The following is a 23,108-nucleotide window of genomic DNA, read 5'->3' as shown; positions in this document are numbered from 1 at the left end:
CATGGGGCTTTGTTCTACTTTCCCAGCTTCTTTAGATTTTTCTTCCCCTATGGTCCTGTAAATCAAACATTGAGGACTAGCAGTTTTAATTTATCAATTAGTGATGGCTTCAAGGATAACTAACATGAAATGAAGCAGCTTCAGGATCCCATAATTTTCTGAATGTCTGTAAAGGGTTTCCTGAATTCCAGTAGTATGTCTACTAAGCTGGTATTGGGATTTTCTATGATTGACTTTTCATTCACCAGGATTTTCAAAATTGAGTTGCCCACATATAGTAACATTTAAAGAACAACAATAGAGGGGCAACTAGGTGGCACAGTGGATAAAGCACCAGCCTTAGATTCAGGAGCATCGGAGTTCAAATGTGTCCTCAGACACTTGAAACGTACTACCTGTGTGACCCTGGGCAAATCACTTAATCCTCACTGCCCTGCAAAAAAACCCCAAACCAAACAAAAAACCCAATAAATTTTGGTAAATAGTTGTTAAAGAATTATATTGTTGATTGTTCAGTCATTTCAGGTGTGAAAAACTCTTTGTGACCCCTATTTGGGGTTTACTTGCCAAATAAATATTTGAATACCTTGTCTTTTCCATCTCCAGTTCATTTTACAAATGAAAAAGCTGAAGCAAATAGGGTTAAGTGACTTGGCAAGGGTCACACTGGTGGTAAGTGTCCAAAGCCAGATTTGAACTTAGGTGGATGGATCTTCTTGACTTCAAGCCCAGCACTCTATGCACTTTGCCACCTAACTGCCCAAATAGGTACATTACTTCCAATTGAAGAATCTATCCCCATAACTACCACCAGCGTCACTCGTTTCTGAAGTTCACATGGATAAGAGAACAGAAAATTTATTTTGTCATTAGTAATGGAAATCCAGAGTGCAAGTTGCTAGCCAACACTTCTGGAAGTTTTATCTCTTAACAAAAAGGTTTTCCACTACAATGGTTTCCTAAATACTTTTTCTGCCCTTCAATATAATCAGGAAAATATTTTTGAGCTAGAAAAACATTGTAGAGAATACAATTGGGATTCATTAAAAATCCTTTTCCTAACATGCATATTGTTTCATTCAAAAAGTTTCCCCTTCAAAGCACTTTATGTTCAACTGCTTAATTTATTGTTGTGGTCAAAAGGCTTTAAGGGAAAGAACCATTCACCCCAAATTCCATGTTATAGTAAAAAGAAATATAATGCTTTGGTTACATATTTATTTAAACTTTTCCTCACCTAGGAAAAAAGTAAGTTATACTTCCCCTTCCTCCACAGCTTCATCACTTGCAGAATATTTGGACTACATTTTGGATCACACCTGGGTTCTGGAATAAGTTGTCTGTCATATTCAAAGGACCAGGATGGAGTCCTGGCAAACCTAGGCTTGGCCTTCTTGAGGAAATCCCTGAGGTAAAGAGTATTTTCACATCCTGGTTTACTTTAGCAAAATAATTTTCAACTCTACAGGAGCCATTTACTGTAAATTAGAGACGAGCAAGATGGAGACTTGGATAATTAGGGAACTGAGAAAGAGCTGGATTGGAATCTCTATTCCCCCTCCCCTCTGTCTTTCCTAAATCTCAAAGCATTTTTTCTGAGTGTTTTGATTGGTTTTTTGAATACAAAGTGAGGTTAATATAAAACAAAGAAATTCTGATATGGATTCTTGGAATTCCAGTTTAGTTCTGAGTGTAAGAAATGAGAAATGTTTAAGATGTTCGTGTCATGTAATAAACCAGTGTTTCATAATCCGGTCGTTATGCTTCACACTGTGGATTAGGAAGAGGATAGTAAATGAGTCCTTGCCCTGAAGGAGGTAACATGGACTTTTCTTAAAATAAAAATAGGATGATTGAGGATGATGAGATTGATGAATAGTATGATGAGGATGATGAGGATGATTGATTGATTGATTGATTGAGGATGATGACAAAATGTATGATACTTTTCTGGGCTATTGTTTTATGTTTTTGTTTTTTTGTTTGTTTATTTTTGGCAGGGCAATGAGGGTTAAGTAACTTGCCCAGGGTCACACAGCTAGTAAGTGTCAAGATTCTGAGGCCAAATTTAAACTCAGGTCTTCCTGAATCCAGTGCCAGTGCTTTATCCACTGAACCACCTAGCTGCTCCCTTTGCTGGGCTATTGTGAAGAAAATTCTTTGTCAGGTATAAGGTACTATATTAATGTGACCTATTACTGTTGTTGCAATAATCAACCTATGGGTTTATTGTAAGGAAATCTCTTTAAAGTACTATATAAATGTAGTTTACTATAAAAAATGATGAGCAGGATGCTATCAAAAAAACTTGGAAAGACCTACATGAGCTGATGAAAAATGAAATGTGCTGTATAGAGTAATATTGTAAGATGATCTGCTGCGAATGACTTGGTTATTTTCAGCAATGCAATGATTCAAGACAACTCTGAATGTCTTTTGAAAAATGCAATCCATCTATAGAGAGAGAACTGATGGTATCTGAATACAGATTGAAGCACAACTTTTGTTAGTTCCTTTATCTGAAGTTTTGTTTTTGTCTCTTTTCTTTCACAACCTAGCTAATGTAAAAATGTTTTGCATGACTGCTCATGTATACCTTATATTGAATTGAGTTCTTGGGATAGGAGGGAGAGAAGAAGGCAATTTGGAACACAATGTTTTAAAAACTTGATGCCAAAATTTCTATTTTACATGTAATTTGGGAAAATAAATTTCCAAATATCGACATGGAAAAAAAATAAGAGTAGGAGAGAAACAATCACTCTAAGTCAGGTATACATTTCAACACTTGTACCATGAAAAGAAAAGATTAGTAAGTGCCTTGTTACTTAGTAGTAGAGAAATTGTTTAGGTTATTCAGGTCAAGTTAATTCACGCTAAGGACTGGTTCATCTAGAATAGTCGAGTATGCAATTCCAATCAATAGTCAAGTTTAGGGATTCTCTTCCTCTCAAACTTTGGTAGGGTAAGAAGAATTGTAGAATGACACCTGAGTAAGCTCTGTGGGCCTGCTTAGCTCCACAATTAGGAGAGACAGGCCTAAATAGAGAGGGCAGAGTTGTTTCTTCTTAGGTGTGGGTGAGAGGCATGGAATAACCATATTTAATCATGAAACAGTGAGATGCTCTGCTGGAGCAGACAGAAGTGAGAGTGAGAAGGAAAGGGGATGTGTTAGTATTGGCAAAAGGTAAAGACTAGGAATCAGTCACAGCAAAGTCCAAGATGTGTCTAATAAAAAGCAAGGCTTACATTTAGGCTGTAAGATTTGGTGTCCTGTTCAAATTGCAACACTTTTTATCTGGACATAAATTCCATTTTATATGACTGTTCATGGTTGAAAGATTTTATGCTTATTCAAATGCAGCTGTGCTAGTAGCCATATTCCTCCTGCTCCTGGAGAAAACCTGCCTCTGCTGCCCCCATTTATCTTCTCTGATGGTAGCTGGTTATCCCACCTTCTGCTTTGTCTGATTTAAAAGTTTACAATGAGTTGATATTGATAGGTAGTTAAAGAATATAACTGGCCATAGCCATCCATTGCTCATTCATTTTCATGATCAGGATGAACTTCTGCTCAGTTCTTTGGTGATTTTTATTGTTTTTAAGATGTAATCCATCAGTGACTGACCTTGAAGAGCTGAACATCATTGGCCATGTCAGTTAAGACTGTATAGTCCATACATTTTGTAACTATAGGGAATGAGGCACTTGAAAGCTGTTCTTAACTAGAAATTCTTGTGACCTGGACCCTTCAGTTTGAGGAGAGGGACAGGATAACCTGTCCTAATCAAGAGTCGTCACAATAGGGGAATGGTGGGACTGTTCCTAAGAGTTCAAAGCTAGCCTTCATAGCTCTGCTAACTTTTGACCTCCTATGCTTGAGAGGAGGTAGGGAAGGGAGATGGCAGACAGAGCCCTGGAGCAGGTAGAGGTCTACATAATAAGTGTACATAATGGGTCAGTAGCCTGAAGTGAAGACCCACTGTCCCCACATTTGTTGTGGTTGTGTTCAAATTAGGACTAGAACTTCTAACACCAAAAGATCATTCTAACTAGGAATTTCTTTTTCTTTTTTTTTAAAGTGACCATTCTCATAGCACTATTATCCATGGCCCTGACTTGTTTGGTGAGAGCCTGTACAAACATATAGTTCTATTAGCAAAGATGGGTTTCACTGACCAGGAGGACATTTCTCTTCTTGTCACAGGTCACAGGAAAAGAAGTGCCTTATGCTACCCATGTGTCTGGCTTACTCCAGTTGTATGCCCTTATGCAGTTTGCTCTGATGCTTGGGTTTTATGAGGATACATTTGCTGACAAAGACGTAAGTAATTCTCCGATGCTTAGCTAACTAGGGGGTGAATGATCTAGTCCCTTGTTTTCCAGAGCAGACATGATCACTCATTATATCAGGTCTATTGCTGTGATTTAATTCATCCCCAAAAGGGTCTAGGTCAACCTTGGGGAAAAAAAATTATGTCGAGGGATTTGAATTCAATTCACATGGAACCCCTAAAACACTGATTAGAATATGTCATCAAGGGTAGTTTTTGGGAAGGGCCCATGTCCAATGGTATCTTAGGAACTTTTATGAATTAGTAAGCCTAGGCGTAACTGCTGACTAGAAAATTCCTTTGGGATTGGGCAGAACCAAGTTTCAAACTAGGAAATAAAACTTTTGAAGAAGCGTAATTTTATTTCAATTTTCATTCTTTGTACCTTCCTTAAAGGAATAGAGTCATATATTCCCATCAAGACAGATTTACTGAAAGGTCCACTATCATTTTGTCCCACCTTTAGATCATTGTATATTGTGGTAGCTATGAGGAAGACTATGGAAAGAACCCATGGGGAGCTTGCAAGTTAATCCAGGATAAAAGACATGGCTACAGACAATTAAAATATCAAATTCATATAAAAATAAAAGAAACACAAGCATGTTAGAGGACAGAAATTATTCCTGGCTAGGAGTCATCAGGAAGGTATTACAGAGATGATGACATTTTGCTCAGTGCATAGTCTGTGGGAGATAGAACCTGAAAGATTTTGGTTCATATCCTGATTCCTTACAATTACTATCTGTGTGATACTTGCCTTAACTTCTTTGAGTGCAAATTTATTTGCTTGCCAAATGAAGGAGTTGGACTAAGTAGTTTCTTAAGTCCCATGAAAAGGGGGGAGGGAGCATTAGGTGAGCCGATCTGGGAAGGAATTCTGTCCTAGGACAAGAATAAGGTAAGAAAAAACACCTGGGTAGAGTGTAAGCTATTTTGAGCTCATGGGAACAATAGGTATAGAAAAGTAAATTTTACTCAAGGCAGAAGTCTTAAACCCTAGAGAGTGTAGATTGGACTTCTTTAGAAAATGGACAAATTTGACATTTTTGGATCAGAGAAGAGTGCTTTTGAAAATGTGCTCTGGCAGCAAGATTTGGTATCAAATGTAATAGAGGGAGAAAGAACTCTGACAATGAAATGAAATTCAAGGACACCACTGTACCAATCCAGGCAAGAGATGGTGAGCCTGAAGTGGAAGGACATGAGGGAGAATTATACTGAAGGAGAATTCATGGAACATAAGGCATAACTGGAGTGGGTTGATAGAAGGATGAATCAAAAATGAATCCATTGTTGATTGACAGAGAATTTAGCAGCACCATTCAATGAAAGAGAAAGGAAGAGGATGGATTTGCTTTGAGAAGTGATGAGAGTAATATGTCAGAGAACATTGAGTCAAGAGGTTCAACAGACAGTTAAAAATTTAAACAAACAAAAAAACATCAACAAAATCCTGGGTCTCAGGCAAATAGTTTGGCACATAAATATAGATATATGTAATTTAAAGTGTTAGAATTTATGAATATTGATAAAATAACAAAAGAAAGAAGTAGGAAATATAAGAGAAGTATTATTGGATCAAGTTCAACATTTAGAGCTAAGATTCTTAACTTGGGTCTCATAGACCCTCTTGATGGCAGTCTGGCAAAGTCAATGGACCTTTTCTTAGGAAACAAAAAGAAGTACAGAGGAAAGCAATTACACTGGATTACAGTTATTAAAATATTGGGAAAAACACAAGTTCATAGATGATAGGTTAAGACCCCCTGATTTGGACAATTATTTAGCTATGGTCTTCCTGACTCTAAGTCTAGGGTTGTAGCTGCTATGGAACTGAGGTGCCATAAAGAATTTTCACATGCAAAATAAGGAGTATTTTAATTTTGTTCTTAAAACAAATAAGTGAATAGAGAAAAATTTTATGAATAAAATATTAACCCAAACATAGTAAATAGTCTTATACGCTGTGATCAGAAAACAGGAAAACCTGGCTGACTATATATTCCAAATGATGGGAAGATTTCCTAGAGTCTTTTGTTGATAGAATGTTGTTGAGGTACATTTTTGCTTCAGGGTTAATTGGCAAAACCTACATATGCACATTTACATGTTGTCAACTTAAAAAAAAATGATGACTGTGGGTACAATAACAATTCTTTTTCTTTCTGTTTTGTTTTACTTTTGCCCCAAACTTAAATAAAACCCTTGTGTTCACACCCTGTTCACATCTGCTGGAAAGGCTACTTGGGATACATTTCAGGAAATGCTGAGTCATAGGAGAAAATGGCCACTCTACCTCCCATTAAGTGAAGGGAAAAATTGCCCTAGCTATTCTATTCCATATTGAAAAGGATCTAGTGATTATACTGAATGGAAATGTATTTTTTATATGGAGCTTCCCATGATTAAACTAATTTTCTTCTTGTTTCAGTCATCTCTATGGCACTTTAATAGGTTCATGATCTCATCAATGTAGCTACGCTTGAAATGGTGCAAAGCAACCCCCATCCAACCCACTCTGGGTGATGTTCATCCATGTCCGTCCCACCTATTGCACAAAGTCTTTCTCTGAGAATTTTCATATTTCCTAGGCATCAGTGTACCTCTTTTTTGTCTGTCATCTCATATTTTAAGAGATTGCATTAATATAAAGTACTACCTACAGGTCCTGAGTTCATCTACAATGTTGAGCTTTAGTCAACTGCCTGGAGCAATAGAAAATGAAGGGAATTAATTGCCCTGCAACACATCAGTAGGACTTGGATCCAGATCTTTGTGACTCCACCGCCAACTCTTTCTCCCTCTTACTCTGACACCACAATAGTTCTACAATCTCATCTCTTTGGCCATTCTTTTTAGCACTGAAGACTGTGACCCATTCGTGACTGTCTAATCCATGTGAGTCTCACACATGTCCTCATATAAAATTACTGCAGGGGTGCTAGCTACATTTCTATAGGTCATTCTAATATCCTTTTCTGTGGTAAAATTGCATCTTGTTCTTTTCTCCCTAACTAGCTCCCTAGCTTCTAGTCATGATGGTAACTTCATGAGGAGCCAGAATGAAGGGACAATAATAAGAAATAAGATTACTAAGGGGAACCTATACAAACCATCCAAAAGATCAAAGAGTTCAGCCTAATTTCCCACTGCCAATCATTGCCTTTCTTAGGAAATACCAGAAGAATTGGGTGTGCCTTTTTTCCTTTACTAATTTCATAAATTAATTATCGATTAATTTTCCAATTGGTATGGATTCCAATGGAGCAGACAGGCTAATTCTTGCTCTCATTTGACCAATATGTTTTTTCTCCTGATTATATATGTGCATAATAACATGCTTCATATCAATTATCTTGTATAATTATGCAGTATTGCCACCTGCCCACAATGCATCTATGCATTGTCCTCTATGTTTTCTCCTGATTCAGTTCTTCAGAACTTCCCTCTGTGCCTCAGATCTGTGATCCCTTAATACACATCTGTGCAGTGACCCTGGAAGAAAGAATATTGGTATTAAAGGGAAGAGCCTTTATTTTCAGGCAAAGGATGGATTTATTAATAGAACATTGCAATTGTCCAAAGGTTACTTCCTTCCTATTCTCCTTTTATTTGGTGAAGGGTCCAACTCCTTTTCCATTTTGATTGTCTATGCTACTTAACCTTAAATAAACTCCATTGGGTATCTTTCATGGTTTAAATAATAGGCATTCTTCATCCACTTGTTTTTAGATTTGTTTTGTTTTGATTTTTCCTATGTGGCTTTGATAAACTGAACTCCTTGAAGTTATTAAGGATCACAAATAGGAAGTCCTCCTAAGTTTATGATTGTTATGATTTTTTCATTTTAATAAAATTGTTTTGTTATTTTCCATTTACATATAAGGGTAGCTTTCACCATTTGTTTTCATAGGATTTTTAGTTCCAAATTTTTCTCCCACCCTCCCTTCCTTCCCTCCTCCCAAAGACAGAAAGCAATCTGATATAGGTTATATATGTGCAATCACATCAAACATATTTCTGCATTAATCATATTGTGAAAGAAGAATCAGAGCAAAAGGGAAATACCTCAAAAAAGAAGGGAAAAAACCCCCAAAGTAGAAACAGTATATTTCAATTGGTACTCATAATCCACATTTCTTTTTTTCTGGATGTTGAGAACATTGTCTATCATAAAGCTCTTTTAATTGTTTTGGATCTTTGTATTGCTAAAAAGAGCCAAGTCTATCACCATTGTTCATCACACAATGTTGTTGTTACTATGTACAATGTCCCCCTGGTTCTGCTCCTGTCAGTGAACATCCGTTCATGTAAGTCTTTCCAGGTTTCTCTGAACTCCTCCTGCCAGTCATTACTTTTCACATAGATTTTTCAAAACTTTGTGTTCTCAATTTTCTTCCCCCCTGCCTCCTCGACCCTCCATATGAAATCAAGCAATCCACTATAAATCATACATGTGCAGTTATGTAAAACATCTTCACATTAGGATGTAAAAGAAAATAGACAAAATAACTTTAGAAAAAAGGAGCTAAGAGATACAATTTTACTTCAATCTGTATTCAGATACCATAAGTTCTTCCTCTGTTGATGGTCTGTATTTTTTATACATACTTCTGATATCATCCTGCTCAATATTTCTTTCACAGTTACTATGGCTAACTGTATTACCCTCCATCTTATTCTTTGCCCTTGATATTTACTCTATTTCTTATCTTCCTTCATCCTATCCCTCCTCAAAAGTGTTTGGCTTCTTATTGCACCCTCCCCCAATCTTCCCTCCCGTCCTTCACCTCTCCTCCCCTCTTATCTTGTTCCCCTCCAACATTCTTTCATACCATATGTGTGTGTGTGTATCTGTATCTATATCTATCTATCTCTATCTATCTCTATCTATCTATCTATCTATCTATCTATCTATCTATCTATCTATCTATCTATCTATCTATCTATCTATGTTGTTGTTGTTATTGTTGTTGAGGCAATTGGGGTTAAGTGACTTGCCAGGATCACACAGCTAGTAAGTGCAAGTATCTAAGGTTGGATTTGAACTCAGGTTCTCCTGAATCCAGGGCTGGTGCTTTATCCACTGCATGTTCTAGATGTCCCCCCGTGCCACAATATATTACTATATCCACTTGAGTGTGTGTTATTCCGTCTATGAGACAATCCTGAAGAGAGTAAGGCTCACTCCCTCCCCTGGTCCTTCCCCATCTTCCCCTCCACTCCATAAGCTTTGTCTTGTTTCATTTACATAAGCTACTTTACCACCTTCCACCTCTCCCTTTTCCTTTCTTCCAGTGCATTCCTATTACCCCTTAACTATATTTTAAAGATTTCATCATTGATCATCTAGGTGACACAGTGGACAAAGCACTGGCCCTGGACCCAGGAAGCCCAAATATGACTGTAGACATAAGCCACCCCACCCTTCCTGCCCCACAAAAGACAAGGATAAACAAAAAATAAATGCTTTACAGATATCATCGCTTCATATTCAATTCACACCTGTGCACTCTGTCTCTATATATTCTTTCCAGCTGCCCTAATACTGAGGAATTTCTTATGAGTTAGAAGTATTATTGAGAACTGGCCCTGGATTCAGGAGGAGCTGAGTTCAAACCCAGCCTCGGACACTTAACAATTACTAGTTGTGTGATCCTGGGCAAGTCACTTAACCCCAATTGCCTCACCAAAAAAAAAAAAAAGTATTATCTTCCCATGTAAGAATGTAAAGAATTTAAACTTTTAATATCCCTCATGATTTCTTTTTCCTGTTTACCATTTTATGCTTCTCTAGGTTCTTGTATTTAAAAGTCAAGTGTTCTATTCAGTTCAGGTCTTTTCATAAGGAATGCCTGAAGGTCTTCTTTTTCATTGAACATTCATTTTTTCCCCCCTGAAAGAATATAATAAGTTTTGCTGACTAGGTGATTTTTGTCCGTAGTCCCAGTTCCTTTGCCCTCCAGGATATCATATCCCATGCTCTCTGGTCCTTTAATGTAGATGCTGCTAGACCTTGGGTTATCCTGAGTGTACCTCCACAGTATTTAAATTCTTATTTTCTAGTTGCTTGCAATATTTTCTTCTTGACCTGGGATCTCTGGAATTTGGCTATAATGTTACTGGAAGTTTTCCCTTTGGGATCTCTTTCAGAAAGTGATTGTTGGATTCTTTCAATTTCTATTTTACCTTCTGCTTCTAGAATTTTCCCCGACAGTTTCTTGAAAGATGATATCTAAACTCTTACTTTGATCATGGTTTTCATGTAGTCCAATTATTTTCAAATTATCTCATCTGGATCTATTTTCCAGGTCAACTGTTTTTCCAAGGAGATATTTTATATTGGCCTTTATTTTTTAGTCATTTGGATTTGCTTTACTCTGTCTTGCTTTCTCATAAAGCCACTAGCTTCCATTTGTTCAGTCCTAATTCTTAGGCAATTATTTTCTTCAGAGACCTTTTGTATCTTGTTTTCCTTTTGGCTTTTCAAGCTGTTGACTTTTTTCTCATGATTATCCTGCATTGCTCTCATTTCTCTTTCCATTCTTTCCTCCACCTCTCGAAATCTTCCTTCTATCTCTCCTACTTTCTTTTCAAAGTCCCTTTTGAGCTCTTCCATGGCCTGAGACCAATTCATATTTTTCTTGGAAGCTTTGGAAGTTGGAGCTTTGACTTATTATATTGTTCTAAGGGTGTATTCTGGTCTGTCTTTCCCCCAAAGAATCCATCTCTTGTCTGCTGCTTTCTCTGCTTACTCATCTCAACCTGGAAGCAGATGTCTGATTGAAATATGATTCTCTGTGATGGAAGCTAGGCATGCTTATGACATTCCCCCATTGGGCCCCTACCATTTGATTCAGTCCACTGATTCAGAATCAGGGCAGTTTGCCCCAACTCCAGCAGAGATAGCAGCCCCTTCACTCTGGCCAACTTCTGAACCCTTTCACAAGATCACGGGCCAAGCCTCAGAAGAAGCCATCGGTGCCAAAGACTCTGATGCCCTGGAGGTGAGGTCTATTTCTGGCTGGGTCTACCCAATGCTGAGCATCTCTCTCAGCCCAAACAGCAGGTGATCCCAGTTGCTGTCTTTTGCTGGAAAACAGTCTTACTCTGTTCTTATGTGGTTGTCTTATGGCATTATTTTAGAGTGTGTGGATGGGTTTATTGAGAGCTTGGAGGATTAACAGCCTTTCCTCCACCATCTTGGCTCTGCTCTTTTATAATATTTAAATGCTTGAGCTGATGGTCAAAAAAAGTTTCCACAGGATTTCAACAAGATTGCATAGCCCTATACATATGAAACCTTCATTAACTCCATGGCAGGTGGAATTTGAATCTAAGAAGGCTTTTCACCAGAGCCAGTATTGTCCCAATAATGACACCTCTCTGCACGATACAAGATCCTTCATAGTCCAGCATGATAAGTATTGGCTCTGGAGTCTCCGGAAATGGGTTAAAATCCCAATTCAGTTACTGTGTGACTTTAGAAAAAGCATGTCACACCTATGCCCATAAGTTTCCCTATCTACAAAAATGAGGGTGTTGAACAACATAGCCTATAAAGGGCTGTACAGCTATAAATCTCTCAGTCTCTCATCCCATGGTTACAGCATATACTGGCCAGCCCTTTAGTCATCCTGGCTGTTGAATGAGCCCTGACACCAAATGCTCTGAGTGGGGTATCATTAGCACAACCTCCATCACCATTCGCTTTAAAAACCTCAAACTAATCAGTTCTCTCACAATCTCAGCAGATGAGAATGCCCAAGCATTAGCAATTGGGATATTTGGCTAGAGCTAAAAGAGGATCTGGGACAAATGATTCCCAAACACTGAGGAACCCATCCCTCTGTGCCATGAAAACACCCCAGCATGGTGTGCAGATGAGTGTGGTAACAAGTTGTCCCAGATGTTCTAAATAAAAGTTCCTAAGTCAAAGACACACACACACACACACACACACACACACACACACACAGAAAGGAAATTTACATCTTAGGTTTCATAGAATACTTTTATCCTTTCTTTAAAGAAAAGCCTAGGGAGTTAAATATATGAATCAATTTAATTGAGGGTCCATGGCTGCTTTTCAAGGTATGAATATGACATGTATGTTATACTTATGCAAAATACATACAACTCCAGATCATCCCCTGACTCCCTCTCTCCCCCCCCAGCTCTGGTTCACACTGCTACAAAGTATGCTATGATCAAGCCAAGTGAATAGATTGACCAAGGGAAGTGTTAAGTGATGATGTGCTTTGAGGACATAAAAATTGAGTGGGGTACCCTCTCATTCCTGACAAATTCATTCCACAATAAAAATCTTTAATCTGTTGGTTTATTTTGCTATTCTGTGGGTTTATTGTGTAAGCTATACTTTTACTGAATCTGAGCAGCAGCAGCATCAATAACACTACGACCAACAAAAATAATTGTCTAGAGTTTTAAAATCACAGTTATATCTCATCTGAAAGTAGGAGTGATTTGGTCTCCCATTTAGTATTTATTTAACTTTCTTTTCTTATTATTAGAAATAACATTTCTAGTGTTTTATCTGATAATGTTGAAGTATCTTTACCAATGTTCATTATAAGGAAGATTTTTTTCCTTTCTCAATTGAAAGTAATTATACTGATTTTAGATACATGTACATAATCATATAAAAGAAAAACAATTTCCTACTTATACATTTTAGAAATTTAAAAAAGAAATTATATTATATTTTCTTTGTCTTGTTTTTACTTGATTTAGGTAGCAGGACCATATTTATATAAAAATAAAGTAAGTAAAGGAACTTTTGTATATATATTTCAATAAAAATGTCCTTAATTACTTGGAAAAAAAACATATCAACATTTAAAAAATTGAATTTCTTTCTTTCTTTTCTTTCTTTTTTTTTTTTTTTTTGGTGAGGCAATTGGGGTTAAGTGACTTGCCCAGTGTCACACAGCAAGTAAAGTCAAGTATCTGAGGCCGGATTTGAACTCAAGTCCTCCTGAATCCAGGGTCAATGCTTTATCCACTGTAATATCTAGCTGCCCCCTTAAAAATTGTATTTCAAATATTATTCCCCCATCCATTGCCTTCATCTTCCTCAAGAAGGGTTTATATTTGATACTGGTCATACATGAGCAGTCATACAAAACATATTTCTATATTAGCCCCACTGAAAAATAAAACAGACAAAAATCCCAATAAAAGTAGAGATTTTTTAAAAGTATGCTTTGATTTGCATTCAGACTCAATCACTTCTTTCTCTGGAAGTGGATAGAATCTTCCATTATAAGTCCTCTGGAATTGTCTTAGATCAAGTATTTCTATGGTTTTATTTTGTTTCCATTTTCTTTTTCAACAGGGCTCACTCATACAGAAATATGTTTTGTATCACTTCACATGTAACTTTTTATTGTTTTATTTTGTTTGTGTTTTCTTTGGATCATTTATTTATGAGAAAAGGTAAGTCATTCAAACTTGATAATCATAAAATATTGCTTGTCTTTTGTACCACGTTGTCCTGGTTCTCCTCACTTCACTTTGCATCAATTTGTATATCTTCCTGGGATTTTCTGAAACCATTCTACTCATCATTTCTTTTTTTTTTTTATTTTTATTTTTTTTTGCAGGGAAATGAGGGTTAAGTGACTTGCCCCGGGTCAGACAGCTATAAAGTTTCAAGTGTCAGTGGCCAAATTGGAACTCAGGTGTTCCTGAATCCAGGGCTAGTGCTTTATCCACTGTGCTACCTAGCTGCCCCCTTCATCATTTCTTACAGCACAGTAATATTGCAACACAATCATGTAACACAACTTATTCACCACTTCTGCAGTTAATGGGCATTCCTTCAATTTTCGGTTCTTTGCTACTAAAAAATGAGATTCTGACAACAATTTATTATATATGTATATGTATGTATGTATCCTTTTTTCCTTTTTTTTAGTTTATTTTTTATTTAGAATTTTTCCCGTTACATGTACAATAAAAACAAAACAATTTTTTCACATTGATTTTTTAAAAAAAAATTGTATTTCAAATTTTCTTCTTCAATCCTTCCTCAACCTTCCCTAAGAAATCAAGCAGTTCAATCTAAGTAATACATGTGCAGTTGTACAAAAAATCTTCACACTACTCAGGTTGTGAAAAAAAATAGACAAAATAAGTTCAGAAAGAGGAATGAACAAGTAAAATTATACGCCAATATGTATTCAGATACCATCACTTCTTTCTCTGTTGATGGTTTGCATTTTTCATACATCTTTCTGATGGCATCATTTCACAGTTACTATTGCTAACTATATTACACACCATCCTATTCCCTTCCCTTCATATTTACTCTATTTTATGCCTTCCTTCACCCTATCCCTCCTTAAAAATGTTTTTCTTTTTAGTGCTCCCTCCCCCAATCTGCACTCTGTTCCTTCACCTCTTCCTCACTTATTCACTTCCCCTTCCACTTTCCCTCAGAGAAAAATATACGACTATACCTACTTGAGTGTGTATGTTATTCCCTCTTTGAGCCAGTACTATTTTTTTGTTTGTTTGTTTGTTTTTCTGCAGGGCAATGGGGGTTAAGTGACTTGCCCAGGGTCACATAGCTAGTAAGTGTCAAGTGTCTGAGGCCGGATTTGAACTCAGGTACTTCTGAATCCAGGGCCCGCGCTTTATCCACCATGCCACCTAGCTGCCCCCTGAGCCAGTTCTGATAAGAGTAAGGCTCACTCCCCTGGTCCTTCCCAATCTTCCCCTCCACTCCATAAGCTTTTCCTTTTTTGATTTACATAAGCTACTTTACCACCTTCCACCTCTCCCTTTTCCTTTCTTCCAGTGCATTTCTTTTACCCCCTAACTTTATTTTAAGCATGTCATCATGGGTCACCTTGGTGACACAGTGGACAAAGCACTAGCCCTGGACCCAGAAGGCCCTGAGCCTAAATATGACCATAGATATAAGCCACCCCACCCTGCCTGCCCCACAAAAGACAAAGATAAACAAAAAATTAATGCTTTACAGATATCCCTTCATATTCAATTCACACCTGTGCTCTCTGTCTATGTATATTCTTTCCAGTTGGCCTAATACTGAGAGAGTTCTTATGAGTTAGAAGTATTATCTTCCCATGTAAGAATGTAAAGAATTTAACATTTTAATATCCCTCATGATTTCTTTTTCCTGTTTACCATTTTATGCTCCTCTAGGGTCTTGTATTTGAAAGTCAAGTATTCTATTCAGTTCAGGTCTTTTCATAAGGAATGCCTGAAAGTCCTCTTTTTCATTGAAGACCCATTTTTCCCCTGAATGAGTATAATCAGTTTTGCTGACTTGGTGATTTTTGTTTGTAGTCCCATTTTAATGCAGAAGCTGCTAGATCTTGTGATATCCTGACTGGGGCTCCTCAGTACTTAAATTCTTTCTTTTTGGCAGCTTGCGATATTTTCTCCTTGACCTGGGAGCTCTGGAAATTGGCTATAATATTCCTGGGAGTTTTCCTTTTGAGATCTCTTTCAGGAGGTGATTGATGGATTCTTTCAATTTATGTTTTACCTACTTCTTCTAGAATATCAGGACAATTTTCCCTGAAAATTTCTTGGAAGATGATGTCTAAGCTCTTTTTTTGGTCATGTTTTTCAGGTAGTCCAGTGATTTTCAAATTATCTCTAATGGATCTATTTTCCAGGTCAGGAGTTTTTCCAAGATGATATTCCACATTGCCCTCTATTTTTTTTTATTCATTTGGATTTGCTTTATTGTTTCTTGGTATCTCATAAAGCCATTAGTTTCCATTTGTTCAATCCTAATTCTTAGGCGATTATTTTCATCAGAGAGCTTTTTCCTTTGGCTTTTCAAGCTGTTGATTTTTTTCTCATTTCTTTCCTGCATCACCCTCATTTCTCTTTCCATTTTTTCCTATAACTCTCTGACTTTATATTAAAAGTCACAGAAGCTCAGCCTCCCTGGGACTTCATTTGTGTCAGTGTTACTGGGAGTTGAGTTCCACTCCTGTCTTGGCACAACAAGCCCTTCCTTTTGACCTTCTAAGATGTCCTTGGTTGGAAAATGTTCTCAGCATGTTCTTCTGTGGGTTTTGCTGTTCCAGGAATTGTCCTATGCCATCATTCGGAGGTTCTTTTGAGCAATCATGTCATGAGTTCAAGAGCTTACTGCCTTTCCTCCACCATCTTGGCTCTGCCCTGGAACTCAGCTCCATCCCAGAACTTTTCTCCATCTGTGATATTTTCTGATCCCTTTACCATCTATGGGCTTAGAAGCTGCTAGTACCATCACCAATGCAACCAAATCCAAAACCTGCTACTAATATTGTCAGGGGAAAAAGAGCTTATGTTACACCAGGCCAAAACTCCAGCTGGTGAGATAGACCTTTCTAGTAAACTCTTGATTTGCTTTGGGCTACAATATTGTTTGACCTTGATCATTTTTTGGTTCTGCTACTCAGTGTTTTGATTTGAGACATTATTTGAAAGTTATTTGAATGGAAATTTGCGGAGTTAAGGTGATTTCCTTCTTTTATTCTGCAATGTTGGCTTGGATTGAGTCTGATTTTGCACATTATTTTTCTCATTCTCATTATTCTGTGTGCTGATGAAGAATTACTGCTTATTTGTAGAATTCCATAGTACTTTCTTAGACTTGGGGCCTCTGATAAAGCTTACAAAGGCATGGAAATCCAACAGCAATATTTTTTCCTGTTTCATTGCAGCCAATAACCACATTGAAAAAGCTGTGGCAGGCTTGTCACTGGGGGTCCTGCTGTGGTTCCACAGGGTGCTCTGTTTATACATAGATCGCAGTGTAGAAATACTCATTTATTTTATATGGTTGTAGATTGCATATGTAGAATTTCTTTGGATGGACGAAAAGGGAAGCTATAGGGCACACAAAGGTGTGAAAGGCACATTCCTTCCTTGATGCCACTTGCAGAATGTATATTTAAATATATGGTGTTTAGCTTAGTGATATAACCCACTGGCTTTTTGTTGATCTTGGGACAGCCAGGCTTGAGAAATCATTGCTTAGCTTCCAGGGTCTATTTCATGGGGTGATACTGGGAGCCAGTGCTGGAAATGAAAATACCTTTGGCACTCGTATGCTCCCCAACTTAAAACAGCTAAGGGAACATTTGTCTTTTTAAATGATATGAAAGCACACATTTCAACTTCTGGGCTGAAAAAGGCCCTGATTGTTAGTGTGGGAAGTCCAGCAAGTGCAGATAGGCTGTGACACAGATCACTCAGGCTATTCCCTCCCCATTAAAGAGGAAATTAAGGCACTCCAGTATAAACATGGAAACACACTTTTGTAGTCTTCAAATCCCCTGAATGTTACAGTTATTCACCATTTACTTTAAAATTGCCTGTATTCACAATTTTCTTACTGAGAGAAAAAATAATATACTGTATTCCTCAACACTCCTACCAGAGACTATGACCTGGGTCAAAGTCCCAGATCTTAAAATAACCTCCAGAGTCCATCTGCACTATATTCACTTTTCTGCAAGTATGAGCCATTGGAAATGGTTTCATATTAATTTCCTATACTTTGTAGGTGATTATTAAGGTAATATGTTCAGAGACATTTGAGTCAGAATGAGCATCTTTCTACCCTGCCTGTGGGTAGTGAGCAAATAAAATAAATTCGCTGAAAAGGCCGGATGTCATCTCTAAATCCCCATTTAATACATAGCGATTTTGGAACCTTGAAGAATGATGGTTGGTTAGTTGATATGAATAGTGTAGTGTGGGTGCTAATTCTCTACTGGGAAATGTTACAGGTTGACAGTAAAAATAATTCACTTTGCAAAATTTTAATTTAAAAAACTGACTATTTCAAGTATGGAATCAGATGTATCTTATCATTATTTTTCCCATGACAAGAAGGGAATTGGCCCTGGCTATTCCTTTGTGTTTTAAAAACATTTCAGGGTTTAATCAAAATCAATTAACTCTAAGAAATTATTGTGGACTAAATAAGTGGAAACAAAAATGTTTGGTAGGTAAGTTGGACCAGAGATATTCCTCTATTAGACTGAACACTGTTTTAAAGCTTGTCCTATGATTTCTTTGGAAAGGGGAATTCCCACATGAGGCAACTCCTCCCAATTCATGTCAGAATTTCCTTTGAAATTTATCATCATATATAGTTGCCTAGGGCACTAAGTAGTTACATGACGGGTTCAAATTCAAACAGTCACTAAGTGTCACAGACAGAGACTTGAATCCATGTCTGAATGATTCCAAGGCCAGTTCTCTATTGCATTTAACATAATGTATCCAAATAGTGCATGTAAAAACAAAACTAAAGGTACAACTCAGGTGACATAGATGGAATGTCAGTGGCCATTCAGTCCAATTCAAACACAAAGGGCCTCCTCACTGCCATGTACCTAACAGCTGGCATTTAAAGTCTCAAAACACTGAACATCTGAGAGCTCATATTGGGCAGGGCGAGGGGCAGGGCATTCCCCTAGTGTAAAATGCAGATCTGGGAACTCTTAGTACTTTGAAATTCTTTGATTTTTTTTCAGTACTGACACTCTGCCATTTTTGTTGCTGTTCATTTGTTTCTAATTCTTTCTAACAGTTGTGTCTAATTCTTTGTGCCCCCATTTGCGATTTTCTTGGCAAAGATATTAGAATGCTTTGTGATTTCCTTCTCTAACTTTTTTTTTAGATGGGGAAGTTGAGGCAGACAGGGATAAATGCCTCGTTGAGGGTCAGACATCTAGTAAGTGCTGAGACTAGATTTGAACTCAGGTTTTTTTGACTCCAGATCTGAAACTCTACTCATTTACCACCCAGTTTCCCTTTTTGTCATTATTTCGATTAAATTTTATTTTTCTTTCATATTTTTTTCTGTTGTGAATTCAAAACACCTCCAAACTATACACTTAATATATTATTACCAAATTTTCAATTGGCACAAACCATGTAAGGACAGTAAACACTGTAAATGATGTGTCAGGATGAAAAAAAAATCGCAAGATGCCATTGGATGGGAAAAATGGGGATAAATATAAAGTTGTGCATGGGTTCAAGAAATGAATGTTGTAAATTCCAGGATACAAGAGATATAGTTAGATTGTCTGGAAAAGAACTGGGGACATTATTGGCCTAAAAGGACAATTATTTTGATATAGTGGCCAGAGACCCAAAGAGTTCTTAGAATACATGAAGAGAAGCATGAGATGAGAGTAATGAGTGGCTTGCTGTCCTTTGACCTTATCAGACTAAATCGGAAGTATTGGCTTAATTTCTGCCTGTCATGTTTTAGGAAGGACATTGCACCAAAAAAGGGTGTGCAAGAAAGTAAACCCAATGATACCATATAAATATCATTTTAAATGGTGCTAGTTATTTCCCCTTGAGAAGAAGATGGAGCAGGGCCACATATTTGAGGGACTATCTTGTAGAAGAAAGGAAACACATTCTTTTCAGGCCTAAGCTGCTTAATCAGGTTAGGGGCTTCAAGAAAGCAAATTCAGGGTGGAGAGAAGGATAAAATCACTGACAATTTGAGTTACACTAAAGGCGAAAGTACTACAGGGGGAGGGTGTACCTGCTCTACCCCCACTAAGTTCAGGAGGTTCTCAGAGAAAACTGCTGGCTATGTTGTCAGGAGATTCTTGTCAGTTGGACTCCATGGTCTTGGAGATCTCTTCCAAATTGACTTTCTGAATCAGAATCCTGCACTCATTAAATAGGCCTTTTAAGCTCTTAGTCTCCATTTTTACAGGTTTATTTTATTTAATTTGTAATTTGCTTTGTCATGGACACTCCTGGTTGCCATTAGTTTCCATGTATCTAGACTGCAGGAAGCATCATTGTACTGGGGGCACTGCTTCCTCCTCTGAGGTAGAATGTAGGAGGACATTGGAAATTGGAAAGCTGGAAAATGCATCAGCCTGTGGCCAAAGTGCTCGTGAGACTCTCCAGCCTACATTAGCTTGGTCCTCAGATGCAAGTGTATCCCAGATTCTTAGAGGTGGCCAACAGAGCTCTGGTCCCACCTCATCCCAAGCTTGCACAAGGCTTTGCATCCAGACCCAGGGACAGACTTTAAGATTCATCACTAAGGACCTGGTCCTTGGAAGTGACCCAATTCACTAACCATCTGCTAAGGCCTGATGAGGCTCTGATCTCCATTGGTAGGGGCAATGTTCCCTGGATGGAAATAGAGATCTTTGAAAGAGTGAAGATAAAAACAATGGGTTACTTTAGTGAAACATTAAGCATACATTATCTTAGCTCCCTGAGGATTCCCATTTTATAAATGACACTAGGGAAGGAATGTGACTGATCTAAGGTCACATGATCAGTCGATGGCATAGCTGGGACTTAACCCTAGATTTTCTGTTCCAGACATAAAGTTTTATTCATCTAATGATCTGTGTTTGAAGTCCAGTTCAGGTACTTAGTACCTGTGTGAGCCTGGGCAAACCATTTAACTTATCTTTGCCTGGGTTTCCCTATTAATTAATTAATACCATGCTACATTAATTAGCTCTTCTTCTTCCTTATCATCATTGTTGTCATTGTCATCACCATCATCATTGCCAGAATTTGTCACATTAATGTTTATAAAGAACTTTATTTGTATTAGCTTAGCGAGATTTAATCATCTCTAAGGGCATAGCTACCCCCATGGGATTGATCCTATTATTATCTATATTTTACACATGCTGACACTGAAGTTAAGTCCGTTGAAGTCATTTTCCATTGCTATTAAACATTGAAGACATGATTCAAACTCCCATCTTCCTCATTCTAATTCCACTACTTTTTTCCCCTCTGAGACACTTTCCCCTTCTCCACATGAGGCTCCTCATACAATCATAGCTTCTCTCATGATTATGGGGTGCCAAAAGAAAAATCAAGATGGGGAGAATAGAAACTGCCTGCCTCAGGGGTGATATTTGTGTCCACAGAGAAGTCTACAGCCCCTAAATTTGTTGCCTTCACGGTCAAAATGAGGTCATTGAGTAAAAAACAATTCAGTGATTTCATGTCTTCCTGGAGTTTGCTGAAGTGATTATTTGCCAAGCCAAAAGCAAGTGAAGCTGTGACTCTCCTGGGGGACCATTGGTGGAGTTTTTTATTAGGTACCTTTTTGTGAAAGTAACAGAATCCGGACATTTTTAGTTCCACACCCTTATAATTAGGACCCTGGGAAATAGTCAGAACCTCCATAGAGTCACATAGGCTGAAAAATATAGAGCAGCAAAAATGGGCTCATCTACAGAGCGACAACAGGAAGGTCATCAATGTGAATTAGCAAAGCTGGCCTTTTTGGGGGCTAGAGTTTCAGGAGAATGTTTAGATGAACTGCTGCCCCACCCCTTAGATCCTGAAACCTTACCCTCCATGTGCCTGAGGATCAGGCAAGCTCAGCTTTCAAACAGATCAAGAATCAACCTTGAATTCTTTCTCAAAATGCTCCATTTTCCAAAAGTTTCACCAAGTATTTATTGCATGAATGAAGATGTCAAGATTTTGAAACTCAAATGCACTGGTTTAGTTAATTTTCTTTGGAGAGATAGCAAAAAGGATACTATGTGATTTAAAGAAAGGTTTGCAATTTAGTTTCTCTGGCTTTATTTTAGATATTACTCTCAGGCATAGAATAACCACATGGTTCACTGAAATGGAAAAATTGGGACTACCTACTGATTCTCTTTGAATATGAAGGAGTATTTTGGGAAGGTGGAAAAATGGATCTGCCTTGAATGAAATTACTTAGGTGCATACTATTACCCATCTGCCAACTGAGACAAGGACTGAGTCCATTATGTCTGAAGACTAATAAGGAGGGGCTCAGCTGGAGCCAGGGGTATGTTGGGTCCAGTTAATATTGACTCCTGACAATCAACTGAAATTTTCAGTTTCCTATTTCCATTTTCAGGTTTGTTGTTGTTATTCAGTAATTTCATTTGTGTCTGACACTTTGTGACCCCATTTGAAATTTCTTGGCATAGGGACTGAAGTGGTTTGCCATTTCATTCTCTAGCTCATTTTATAGATGATAAACAGAGGCAGAGTTAAATGACTTGCTAGTAAGTTTCTGAGGCCAGATTTGAACTCATGAAGATGAGCCTTCATTATTCAAAGCCTAGTGTTCTATCCACTGTGCCACCTAGCTTCCCCATAAGTTTTATTAAGCACCTACTATGTGAGTTCTTACAACTTGGAAATTGGCAAATGTTGAAAATCATAGCATAATGTATAACTTTGTTGATTTTTTTTATAATGAAGAAAATAATGGAGAAAAGGTTATTAGTGAAAATTAAACTTAAAAGTATGTCCTTACTCTTTTTTTCTGACTGAAAAGACAATTATTAGCCATTTACCAACACACCACTGGCTGAATCCTTTAGGTCAAAGGCACCTTCAGTGAAACCCATGCCAATAACTACTGCCATGAAATGTGAGGAATGCTAATGAAACCAAAAATTTCTTTCCTGTTATCAAAGGACGCTGGGAAGCATTGGGAAGGCTTTTTCATACAGGTCTTAGAAGAAAGGAAGCTAACTCCTCTTCCCTAGAACCAAGCCAATGGCAAAAGTTTGGGCTTCTGTCAAAGGATGGATAGCATTTAAAACTTTCAGGCTAAGGTAATGAGTGGCAATGCAATGATCTTTATGGATTGTGCGCATTTATTACCCTGAGAACCTGGGGTATGTCACTGCAGAGGCTTTTATATGAGAAACAGTGCTGAAGAAAATAATAATAACCATTTCTACAGCACTGAAATGTCTGCAA

At 37.6% G+C, this 23,108-nt stretch overlaps 1 protein-coding gene across 1 annotated transcript in view; it reads left to right on the top strand.

Moving 5' to 3' along the window:
- The window catches only part of AGMO (alkylglycerol monooxygenase), a 367,408-nt gene that overhangs the window by 191,840 nt on the left and 152,460 nt on the right, over nt 1-23,108 (top strand). Inside the window, exons 9-10 of the mRNA XM_043969423.1 lie at nt 1,277-1,411; nt 4,208-4,324. Coding sequence (XP_043825358.1) covers nt 1,277-1,411; nt 4,208-4,324 — 252 coding nt within the window. The remainder of the gene's footprint in view (nt 1-1,276; nt 1,412-4,207; nt 4,325-23,108) is intronic.

Source organism: Dromiciops gliroides, chromosome 5 (genome assembly GCF_019393635.1).
Source record: "Dromiciops gliroides isolate mDroGli1 chromosome 5, mDroGli1.pri, whole genome shotgun sequence".
NCBI classification, from domain to species: domain Eukaryota; kingdom Metazoa; phylum Chordata; class Mammalia; order Microbiotheria; family Microbiotheriidae; genus Dromiciops; species Dromiciops gliroides.
The sequence above is the reverse complement of the archived record's forward strand: the minus strand, read 5'-3'. Positions and strand labels throughout refer to the sequence as shown.